Consider the following 12359-nt stretch of genomic DNA (forward strand, 5'->3'; position numbering starts at 1 on the left):
GTAACAACAAGTCTCACAATGGAGACGTTACTGAGTCTGCTCGAGCAAATTGATGAACAACGGAGGGCAGTGCAGTGCAGTGCATACTTTACACCACTAATGTACCAAGAATAGCTCACCACATCTGATGGGGTTTAAAGTAGAAGATAACCATCTTAGTGGTTATACACACACACACACACACACACACACACACACACACGGCTCAACCTTTAACAATGTTGGTAATCTCTTACACAAGGGTTTAATGGCTCCATGGTGAATTACAACCATCTTCACACACTTTTTTCTAAGGTAACTTCTGGGGATCATTTTTAGTGGAATATTCATAATAAGCAATACAGAATAAATTATTTTGGTTCTGCTTTGGGGACGACAGGGTTTGGGATTCAAAAATGGTGGTGGGAAGGTGTAATGGTGGTAGGATAATTAATGTAAATTGGTGTTAGAATAATAATAAATGTGATAAATTATTGTGATCAACGTTTTAATATTAAATAAAATTTAAAAACTGAAGGATATTCTGAATGACGTACATAAATCAATTGTAGTGGAGAAACATAATGGAATACTACTCAGCTACAAGAAAAAACAAAATACGCACTTTGCTGTTACATGATAGAACTGAAGAGTATCATGCTCGTGACGTCAGCTTGAAGAGAAACAGATCAGAAGGATCGCTCTCATATAGGGGATGGAAAGAAGCATAGTAGGGGTCAGAGCCATAGTACAGCAGGTAAAGCCCTTGCCTAGCACAGGGTGTACCCGGGTTGGATTCCCGGCACCCCATATGATCTCCTGAGCCTGCTGGAAATAAAGTCCTGAGCAACACCGGATGTGGCACAAAAACAAACATAAAAGGGGCTGGAGCGAAAATACAGCTGGTAGGACCCTCGCCTTGCACATGGCTGGGTTCTATTCTCAGCATCCCTGATGGTCCCTCGGGCACCACCAGGACTTGAGAGCAGAGCCAGAAGTAAGCCTTGAGCATCCTGGTGGAGCCAGGACTGAATGGGGGGGGGGGGGGGGGGAAACTGGGATGGGGGTGGTGTGGGGGGGCTTGGGTCATGATGGAGGGGGCTCTGACATTCTGATGTACGGTGTGGTCTTGGGACATCGCATGCATGAAACCCACCCTAAAATAAAATAAAGAAAATAACAATTCTCAAAGATGAAAGATCTGATAGAGGAAAGCTTCCTAACCGTGAGCCCATTACAGAAGCCTTTCTGAAGAAGGGGTCCCTAACCCCAGATGAGATCTGATGGGTAAGCCTGGGGATGAGAAGAGTAGCAAAGGCTTTGGAGGGGCAGCAAGAACCCACTCAGAGGGGAGAAACAGCGGGGTGCGCCAAGGGGCGAGGACGGGTAGGAAGGAGTTAGCCCGGCAAGCGTGGGTAGGTGTGCCCAGTTTTCAGGTCCAGTACCTTCTGAGTGCTGCTTTCCCTCCGAAACGCAAAGCATTCTTTTTCAGTGGTTTACAGCAGCACCTCAAGCGAAGACAACTCTAGCGCGCACAATTGCGGGTCAGCCAGCCGAACCCAGCTACCTTCCAGAGCGTCCCCGCCCTCCGGTGGGGGGGGTGGGGCTGATCACCATGGCAACTAGGTTAGGGCGGAAGTGGCTCCGCTCTCTTAATCAGGTGACTCTCCTGTCTCCTGCACGTGACACCAGCGCCTGGGCGCGCTCCCCACCTACTCAGACTCCGCCCCTCTCTCCTTAAACTCCTAATTGACAGCCACCTGGAGCAATGATCTTCGCAAGTCCAGCAGGAGACCCCGCCCCACGGTCGTGAAAGAACCAATTAGACTTAGGGGGGGGAAAAAAAAAGAAGCACCGCCCCAGGTTCCATCCCCGGTTTGACAGACGCGATTGAGGCCGTCCCCGGGTCCCTCCTCCCCTAGTCAATTCCGGACGACGACGGACAGGCCTTCCGCCCAATAGCCTGCCCGCCACTCGCCGCTGGGTCCCGCCCCCGCTGGAGGGGAACCAATGACCGAGCCGGGTCTCGGCGGGGCGGAGGGGGTTGCACTGCGGTAATATGGCTCTTCCTTGAGCCCGCGGCGGCGGCGGCGGCGGCGGCCGGAGCGCGGCTGGAGCAGCCCTGCCTCGCAGGTGGCGGCTTCCTCGGCCGCAGGGGCTCGGCGGGTCGTGGCGAGGCGGCGGTGGCGGATGTCGCAGGAGCGTGGGCCCCGCCGCTGGGCGGCCCCGGGCTCCAGATGAGCGCCTCAGCGTCTGTCGGGGGCCCGGTCCCCCCGCTGCCCCCGGGCCCGGCCGCCGCGCTGCCTCCCGGCTCTGCCGCGCGGGCCCTGCCTGTGGAGCTGCGGTCCCAGCAGGTAAGTCCGCGGGCTCGCGGCGCCCGGGGGGCTCCCGGGGGGCTCCCGGGCGGGAGCTGGCGGGCGGCGGGCGCAACTGCGTGCCAGCCCGGAGACCCGGCGGAGTGGCCGGGGCCAACTCGGAAGCCCGAGGAGCGCGCCCCGGGGTCGAGCGAGGCAGGGGTCCAGCGGTGGCCGGAGGGCGGGGAGAGGAGAGCCGGGACCCGCGCCCGTCGCACGCCCCCCGGGAGCCGGGATGCCCTCGCGCAGACCCGCCGCCGCTCCCCCGGCGCCCGGGGACACCCGGGAAGCGGCTCCTCCCGGCTCGCAGGGGTCGCAGCCCCCGCTCTCCCCCGCGGCAGAAGGGAGCGGCTGCGCGTCCAGCCTTGACTTTCTCTATTTTTTTGCGAAGCGTTCGTCTCCTCTCACGTCTTCAAGTGGGGACCTGGGGAGGGGGGTTTCCTTGGGAATTCCCAGACCTCCAAGTTGTATTTCCCCACTTTCTACTCTGTTTTAATTTCTAAAGCAACTTTAAGGGGCTTTCCCCCCCCCCCCACCCCCCTATTTCTCGCGCCCCCCTCCCGTGAGCGTCGGTGGCTGGAGGAGCTGATGTGTTATTGCTTATCAGGGCCCTGCAGCGCGCATCGTGCATCGATCTCGGACGAGAAAGCACCTGGCTTGGGGCTCTGTCAACTTTGTCGTGCACGTGCGCCCGGCCTTTTTTTCGGAGGGAGACTCTGCAGCAAGGTTAGGTGGAAGTGAATGAAAATCCGTTCCACCCGCTCTCTTGGTTGCTCCTTCCAAGAGGAGACCCCCATGGAAGCCGGTGACTGAGACGCGACCATGCTTGGCCCTGTGCCCGGTGCGGGGTCCCCTGTCTGGCCTGGCACCGGATGCCGACAGCTCTGAGATGGCTGTTTTATGGGCCCCCATTTCTGACGCCGGGGACTCAGGCTCCCAGGCGTGCAATCACTGGTCCCAAGCCGTGGCTGGTCGCGGTTGCAGAATCTGGCGTCTGCCCTGGTCGCCTGTGCCTGCGGGCATTTTGTTGGAGATTTGAGCAACCGTCTTCGCTAATTTCCTGCCTTATGCAGGACAGACAGAGCCAGTTCCTTTGGACCCTTCCTCCAGCTTCCCATCCCTGTGTGGTACTGGAGATTGATCCCAGGAAAAGTGAAGGTTGGGAAGTGGGCTTGATTTGAATGCAAGACAAAGGTGGAGTGTTAAAGGGCTAAGGGTGGGAGAGAATACCCCTACAGGGGTGGCCGCTGAGCTGTTTGCAGAAACAGGACTTTGTGATTTAAAGGACTGGGGTTGTGGGGAAGTGAGAATAGGGGCCCAAGCCAATACTTTGCATGCGAGAGACCCAGGTTCTCTGCCCTGTGTTGCCTAGTTCCCATCAGGAGCAGCCCCAGGGCACCTCAGAGCTCCTCCTTCTTCTCCCTCTCCTCCCCCCAAAAGATTGGGAATGTTTATACCTTAATTTTGTGGTCCTAATGGGTAGGGAGCTCCTGGAGAATGTTATGACTTTGAGGGTAGTGAAATTTAGATTGTATTTATGAGGTGCTGGCCAGAAAGCAATAAGGGCAAGAGAGGGAGTAGTGGGGGCTGCTAGCTTTGGGCTCATGTGAACATTATTATTATTATTATTTTTTTTGCTTGTGTGTAGTTGGATGTATGGTGAGCCTTGTTACAAGCAGCCAGGAGAAAATCCGAAGCAGTCAAGGGCCAAGAGGGATTTGATTTAGTTTCAGCTTTGGGAAAATGTGGGATTAGGAAAGAGAAAGCATCATTTGTTTTCTGGGCTTGTCCTCTGATACCAGTTCACGGTTTAACACTGGGGGAAATAATCTAAACAAACTGTCCATGGAATAAATTCAGCTGCATTTGCGAGCGTTTGTCAAATTTTTGGATTTGTGCCGAGAGCTATATAGTGGCTAAGTGTACACTGAATGCGGTAGAGCATGGGGGAGTATGGTTTCTACAGCTTTTTTGTGGGTGTCATCCTTCTTGAATTCTTGGAAGGCAGCCTGTATAATAAAAACGCTTTTGCAATTAACATTCATTTAGCTTTCTGGGTCAAAATGCTCATGCTTTTAGCGTGCGCATATGTGTGTGTGTGTGTGTGTGTGTGTGTGTGTGTATCTAAATATAACCTACGTATCTATGTATAGAAACACAAAAACTTGTGTTATTTGAATACATAAGTACACTATTATTAGTACATAAGTTATTAGTACACAAAGGTCCTAAACACATTTATATAACCTCTACTTCAGTTAAGAAATTCACAGTCGGGGCTGGAGCAATAGTTCAGCGGATAGGGCATTTGCCTTGCACGTGGCTGACCTGGGTTCAATCCCCAGCATCCCATTTGGTCCCTGAGCACCGCCAGGAGTGGCTCTCAGTGCAAAATTCGCAGTTGTTAGCATACCAGAATTCTGCCTTATGTTTTCTTCTTTCTACCTTTCCTTTAGATTCCTAATGATTCCTAATATAACAGATCAGTTATTGTCAGTTCTTGAACTAGATATAAATTGAATCATGCAAAATATAGTCTTTTGTGTCTTGTTTACTGTGGAGTGGGGTGGGGTGCTATTCCTGGCCAGTTGCTGGGGGTGGGGAGTCACTCCAGGTGAGGGTTGAAGTATCATATAGAGTGCTGGGGATCAACACTGGACTTCTAGACTGGTTTTATTCTGGACGAAACCCAGCATTTTGTGTCCAAAGCATGTGCTCCAGCCCTTTGAGCTATCTCCCTGACCTTTTAGCAAATTTTAATCTTATTTTATCAGATTACTGTGTTGTCTTGTGCTTATGACTTTTGCAAGATTTAGATCAGTAGACCCCTTCTCGGAGAGCCCTGCAAGCTACCGAGAGTATCTCGTCCGCACGGCAAAGCCTGGGAAGCTACCCGTGACATATTCGTTATGCCAAACACAGTAACAGTTGTCACAATGGAGACATCACTGGGCCCGCTCGAGCAAATTGTTGAACAACGGGAGGACAGAGACAGTGACAGATCAGTAGAAATTCAGTTTTATTTTAAAGAACTGTAAAAATTAGCGTCAGTGGCAGGAGGAGCTGATGTATTGTTTTATTTTAGTGGACCCCATGCTATTTGAGAAGGTGTCAATATTTCTAAATCTCGATTTAGGAATTCTGTGATAAAGTTGATTTTTAAAAATATAGATTAGTTGGTTCCCCCACCTTCCTACTCATTTGAACCTCAATAGTATTGATATTTTGTGTGGGTAGTTGGTGATATCAAAGACCTCAACCCACAGTATACCAGCAGCATCTGGTCAAAAAATGTCATCAGTTTTTAGCAAATGTTTAGGGGACAAAATTACTCCTGGTTGAGAATAATCATTCTAAAGGATACAGCATTTTCATTTTGGGATAGAGAGTATTTCTGCTATTATGAACTCATTTCTTTCATGTTTTCTTAAGTCCTATTTTTTTCTAATGACTTTATTATATTAATTTTTGGGAGGCTCAAAGAAAACTCACAAAACTATTGGTTCTGAATTATTTCTGTCTTATTTAAGCCACTTATCTTACAAGAGCAACTCCTTAACCTTTACATGTGTGAATGCTAACTATAGTTCATAATAGTTATTTGACTGTCAAGTAGAACTACAATTTAATCTTTGCTTCCTTTTGCCTGTAATTTAACCATAAACTAGTCAAGCATTTTGAAGACTCTTTTTTGCTCTTTAATTTTTGGTTGAGGTTTATAATTAGTGACATAGCTCACTTGAAGAATAACTTCCTTCACACCCTTAGATTTGAGAATCTTGAAATAACATTTTGTGATGCAGACATTTAATACGTCCTTAAAAGTTTCATTGAGATTGTTTCTTTTTTCCCCAGGTATAATCTAAATATAACCTATGTGATAAGTATAAATATACTTATGGGAGTATAACCTAACCATGTTTCTTTGGTACTCAGAACTTGGGAGACTACTTAGTAATTCTTCAGCTATCGTTTTTGGGGTGTGGAATGTCACATATTCTTTAAGTCTTTGGTAAAAGTTAGGGCCCAGGGACGCAGTTCATCAGTAGAGCTTGTGTGTGTGTGTGTGTGTGTGTGTGTGTATGAGAGAGAGAGAGAGAGAGAGAGAGAGAGAGAGACCCTACATTTGGTCCCCACTATTGCATAAAAGAGTGTGTTAAAGCTGGGAGCTGGAGAGATAGTACAGTGGGTAGGGTCCTTACCTTACATTGGCTGACCAGGGTTCAATCTTGGCATCCAATGGTTCCCAGAGAACCACTAGGAGTGGTCCCTGAGCGCACAGTCAGGAGTAACTCCAGAGCATTGCTGGGTGTGGCCCAAAAATGAAAACCAAAACCCCTCCCCAAAAAAAGAGAGCGTGATAAAACTTTGTATATTTTCTTTAGAAAATGAACCTTGGGTTTAGAGAGAGAATTCAGTGAGCTGAACACATGCTTTCTTTTCTAGAGGTCTCATTTTACTCCCTACAAAGGGTTGCCATCCCCCAGCACTGCCTGAAATGACCCCCCATACTAGGAGCTGGGAATTGTTTCCGAGCACTGCCAGTATGAACCACCTGCCCTTCCCCCCCCCCAAAAAAAGAAAAGAACTACTATTTATTCATAAATACAGTTGCAGGAAAATTTGGTTCTCTGGAGCTGAAAATAGAGGTCCTCTGATTAAATAGATTGGTTTAACCCCTCCCTCAAAAAATTCAATTTAGGGGCTGGAGTGATAGCACAGCGGGTAGGGTGTTTGCCTTGCACGCAGCCGACCCAGGTTCGATTCCCAGCATCCCATATGGTCCCCTGAGCACCGCCAGGAGTAATTAATTCCTGAGTGCATGAGCCAGGAATAACCCCTGTGCATCGCCGGGTATGACCCAAAAAGCAAAAAAAAAAAAAAAAAAAAAAAATTCAATTTAGGGCCTAGAGCAATAGCACAGTGGGTAGGGTGTTTGCCTTGCACGTGGCCAACCCAGGTTTGATTCCCAGCATCCCATATGGTCCTCCGAGCACCGCCAGAAGTAATTCCTGAGTGCATGAGCCAGGAGTAACCACTGTGCAATGCTGGGTGTGACCCAAAAGCAAAACAAACAAACAAAAAAACCCCAAAGATACCAATTTATTATTTTCTTGATATTTTCCTGTCTTCCTGTAGTCAACTTTGGCTGTGATAGTTCTTGAGATTGACCACACCGGCAGTGCTCAGAGCTTACTCCTGGCATTGCGATGCAGGAATCACTCCTGGTGGTGGCTGAGGGACCATATGGGATGCTGGGGGTCGACCATATGTAAGGCAAGCACCCCATGCTGTGCTCTCCAACCCAGAGACTTTGTGTTTTGATGACTATGAGAGTTTTGGAATATAGATCAGATACTTTGCAGGATGCATCATTACTAAAATGAGCACGATTTAAAAAAAAAAAAAGGCTTCACCACCTGCCTGGAGATTGTGATGCAGACCTGAGGCTTTGGACCACTAGGGCACCCAGAGATGTTGGGGTAGGAAGGTAGCTAACCAGTGCTGGGGATCAAACACAGGGCCTATGCTTGCTAGGCCTGTGCTTTCTAGTTGAGTATCTCTGGCTACAGAATTAGTTTGATTCCTCCCCAGTCCCCTGTCTCCCCTTCCCACCCAAGATTGGGGCTGAGGGGAGGGGGCAGCTTTTGGATGTTTGTTTTTGTTTTGTTTTTCTGGTCATACCCTGCTGTGCTCAGGGCTTACTCTTGGCTCTGTCAGGCCCTGATACAAGGCAAATGCCTACCCACTGTACTTCTGCTCTGACCTCTGGGGTTTGGGTTTTTGCGCTAGAGCCATAGGATTAAAGTGCCACTTTGATTATATAACAGGCGCTAAGGGCTTACTTTTGGCCCTTTGGGATTTCACCTGGCGAGGCTTGGGGGACCCTTTGAGGTGCCAGGGACGAACCTGGGTTGGCTATGTACAAGGCAAGCACCTTACTTGCTCTACTGGCTCTCCAGTTCCAGGCATACATATTATTAACACGACTAATCACTGTTGATGCTAACCCTCCTCTCAGGCCGAGGTAGTGTTTGTCTGTTGTAAAGTTACCCTTTTTTGGCCCAGCCTCTTCCTACTGTCTTCTTGGAAGAAGTTATTATTTTCAGTCTGCTTTAGGAGGGGGATTTATGTTCTCCTTTGAGAGCAGTCTCTCCTGAGGTATTTGGAATTCTGCATGGATATTTCTTTTTGTTTTTGGGCCACATCTGGCAGTGCTTGGGGGTTACTCCTGACTCTGAGTTCAGGGATCAAGCTTGGTGATATGCAGGGGACCATACAGAGTATCTGGGATTGAACCCAGATCGGGAGGGTGCTAGGCAAGTACCCTAACTGCTGTATTATCCCCTCAACCCTTGCATGTACATTTCTATCAGTAGCCGTTCTCCTTTATAGATGAGGAATTTAGAATCTGGGGAACTTTCTTAGACTCACCCAATGTCAAGATGGGGGTGCAATCTGGATCTTTGATTCCCAGTTGCCTTAAGTGCCCACTTTTTGTCTTTAGGGCCTCATCCAGCAATGCTCAGGGATTACTCCTGGCTCTGCACTCAAGAATTAGTCCTGGTGGACTTGGGGTACCATGTAGGATGCCAGGAATTGAACCCAGTTTGACTCTGTGTAAGGCAAGCTCCCTGCCTGCTGTACTATATGTCAGGCCCTGAAGGTGCCCACGCTTAATGGGGATCTCGAGTAGAACATTTTGCATTACCTCAAGGTTTGCGACAGTCATGCTTCATATTTTATTTACTATAGCATCCGTACCTAGCACTGTGTTGCTTACATACTAGAAACTCAGTGTGCATATATATATTTTAATTTCATTTAGATGTGGGCCTTTCTAGTTCTTTGAAGCAATTTATAGCCTAGTGAGCAAGGAAGATGGTATTGAAATGCACACAATGACACATGTATAAAAGCTGTGTGAAGCTTTATTTAGCTGCTGTAGCACTGTCCTCCCGTTGTTCATCAATTTGCTCGAGCGGGCCCAGTAACGTCTCCATTGTGAGACTTGTTGTTACTGTGTTTGGCATATTGAAAATGTCACTGGTAGCTTGCCAGGCTTTGCCGTGTGGGCGAGATACTCTCGGTAGCTTGCTGGGCTCTCTGAGAGGTGCAGAGGAATTGAACTTGGGTCGGCTGGGTTGGCCACGTGCAAGGCAAGTGCCCTACCCGCTGTGCTATCGCTCCAGCTATAATATTTGTTTTCTCCTTAACATGTTTCTGTTAGATATCATATTTTTGTCACTGTTTTCTTCATATTTTTGTGGTACTCAGAATTGATGCCAGGATTTCAAATGAGCCATATTCCTGGCCCCTAATTATCTTTTTTAAAAAATATTTTGTTTATTTATTTATTTTGCCCCAAGTGGCTGTGCCCAGGGCTAACTCTTGGCTCTGTGCTCAGGGTCCCTCCTTGTGGACTCAGGGTGCCTGGTATCTAACTTTGGTCTGCGACTTGCAAGGCCAACGCCTTACCCACTATCATCTTTCTGGCCTTTTTAATGATATTTATTTTGATTCTTTTTTGTTGTTGTTTTGTTTTTTTTGGGCCACATTGGGTGATAGGACCGTATCCTAGTTCTGTGCTCAGGGATCACTCTACATGGTGGTTGGGGGTGCATATGGGATGCTGAGGGTTTTATCTGGGTTGACTGTGTGCAGGGCAATAGCATGCTATGCTATCACTTTGCCCCCCTTATTTAATGATATTTTAAAAAGATCTGCTTTCTTGGTAAGGCCACTGCAGATAGAGAGACTACTGTGTCTTACTGGAACATATGTTCCAGGGAATTTATTGATCCCTTTGACGGAAAAGACATAAAATAAATGACATTCTGGGGGGTTGTTTTGGCATTTGTAAATAAAACAGTGTGAAAAAAATTTCAGGAACTTAAAATAACAACTTTCTAAAATCCGTTTTAGTTTTTGATGTGGGTCTTGAACCCAGGATTTCACACATGCAAGGGATCTTCTTCACCACTGAGTTACATGGTCACATCCCTGGCTTTTTGATGTTGTTGTTGTTGTTTGGGGCCATACCTGGTGATTCTCAGGGCTTTCTCCTGGCTCTATGATTTGGTATCTCACTTTGTGGGGTTTGGGGGACCATATTGGGTGTTGGGACCGAATCCAGACTTCCTGTATATAAGACAAGTGTCTTACCGTGCTGTACTGTCTCTCTAGTCCCTGGACTTCAAATCATTTTTTGTTTTTTTTTTAAATGTAGGGATACTGCTATTTATTCAGCCACTGATTAAGCGGACTGAAGCAGATATGAACTCCACATTGCTTTTTTTTTCTTTTTAAAAAATCTTTGTATTGAATATCCGTGAGATAAACCATTACAATGCTGATCATGGTTGGGTTTCAGTCATACAATAATCTAGCACCCATCCCTCCGTCAGTGTACATTTCCCACCACCAATGTCCCCCATTTCCCACCCACCATCCTCCAATACCCCACCCTCCATCCCCAGCCTCCCTCTATTTTTGTGCATTATGGTTTGCAATACACGTATGAAGAGGTCATCATGTTTGCTATTTTTTTTTTTGAGGGGGGTCACACCTCGCGATCCACAGGGGTTACTCCTGGCTCTGCACTCAGGAATTACTCCTGGCAGTGCTCAGGGGACCATATGGGATCCTAGGAATTGAACCCAGCTCTACTGCATGCAAGGCAAAACGCCCTACCCGCTGTACTCTCACTCCAGCCCCCGAGGTCATCGTGTTTGTTCAGGGCATTCAGTGTCAAATCACTTTTATGTGATAAGATCACTAGAAATTTAATTTTCTTTCTTTTTTTTTTTTTTTGTGAAAATGTTTTCTGCTGAAAGGGAAAGTTGTGTTCTTATTCAGTGTTTATTTTAAGAGTTCTTTACGGGATTACAGTTTTTAACAAGTGTGGCAGGAAATTCAGAAGTGAAATTGAGTTAAGAACAGAATTGAAATTAATAACTTGGGCCTGAGTATATGTGAAATTTCTTCTTAAAGTTTTTGTTTTTTTTTTTTTTGTTTCCACATGTGTGCATTTGATCAGCCATAGTTTTACCTGTCAGGTATACTTCTAGGGAAGAAATATTTATCATTTTAAACGTACTTTTGTGTGTACAAGAAAATTTATGTTGAGAGGAATTGAAAAGGTTCATATTTCAGTTAAAACTTTTTTTTTTTCTGTTTCTTGGGCCACAGTTGGTGATGCTTGGGGTTACTTCTGGCTCTGTACTCATGAATTACTCCTGGTACTTGGGGGACCATATGGGATGCTGGGGATTGAACCTGGGTTGGTAGAGTGCAAGGCACACACCCTGCCTACTGTACTATCATCACAGCCCCCCAAACAGTTCAGATTTTAAAGTTTGTTTTAGATTTAGTGATATTAGTAAGGTTTCAGGTAAAATTAAAAAATGCATTTATTTTCCTCAAAACAAAATGGTATAGAGGTTAATCACAACTATCAGGCATTGAATTTGTTGGATTACTATGACTACTAAAAATCTTTATATAATACAAGCTAAAGAATTACTCCTAAAATCATGTTTAGGCAAAACTTGCCCGCTACAGAATTGGTGTAATGAATGAAAAAAAATAAAACATCACTTTCTAATAATAACATTTTCAAAACCACATGGAGAATATGATGTACGTTTATAAAGAACACCGGCTTATAAAAACATTGTTATGTGGAATTGAAAAAAAATGCCCAGGACAGGAGAGAGAGGTAATTTGCCACGCATGCAGCCTTTTCCTGTTCAATCCCAGAAGAATTGAACCACATATCGTTCCCCAGCACTGAGAAGATAGACCTTTGAGCACAGAGCCAGGAGTGTGATCCAGAAATCTACCTTCCCTCCTGTCCTCCACCCCCCAAAAATTCTAAGAAAAGCATGAATAGAGTATTTTTTTCTTCACAGATAAGGCAACAGCTTAGTCACTCAAAGTTGATTTGCTTTTTGAGATGCCAGAATTCCATCCCAGGCCTCACATGCAAGTTAGGCGCTCTTCCTCTTGAGTTTTCTCTCTAGC

At 46.6% G+C, this 12359-nt stretch overlaps 1 protein-coding gene across 2 annotated transcripts in view; it reads left to right on the top strand.

Moving 5' to 3' along the window:
* The first annotated feature begins 1995 nt into the window (after positions 1 to 1995).
* Positions 1996 to 12359, top strand: part of UVRAG (UV radiation resistance associated) — a 311864-nt gene continuing 301500 nt past the window's right edge. For both annotated transcript variants that reach the window (XM_056116060.1, XM_056116061.1), the window contains exon 1: positions 1996 to 2333. In XM_056116060.1, coding sequence (XP_055972035.1) covers positions 2217 to 2333 — 117 coding nt within the window. In that variant the 5' untranslated portion in view covers positions 1996 to 2216. The remainder of the gene's footprint in view (positions 2334 to 12359) is intronic.

Source organism: Sorex fumeus, unplaced genomic scaffold, assembly GCF_029834395.1.
Source record: "Sorex fumeus unplaced genomic scaffold, SorFum_2.1 ptg000030l, whole genome shotgun sequence".
NCBI classification, from domain to species: Eukaryota; Metazoa; Chordata; class Mammalia; order Eulipotyphla; family Soricidae; genus Sorex; species Sorex fumeus.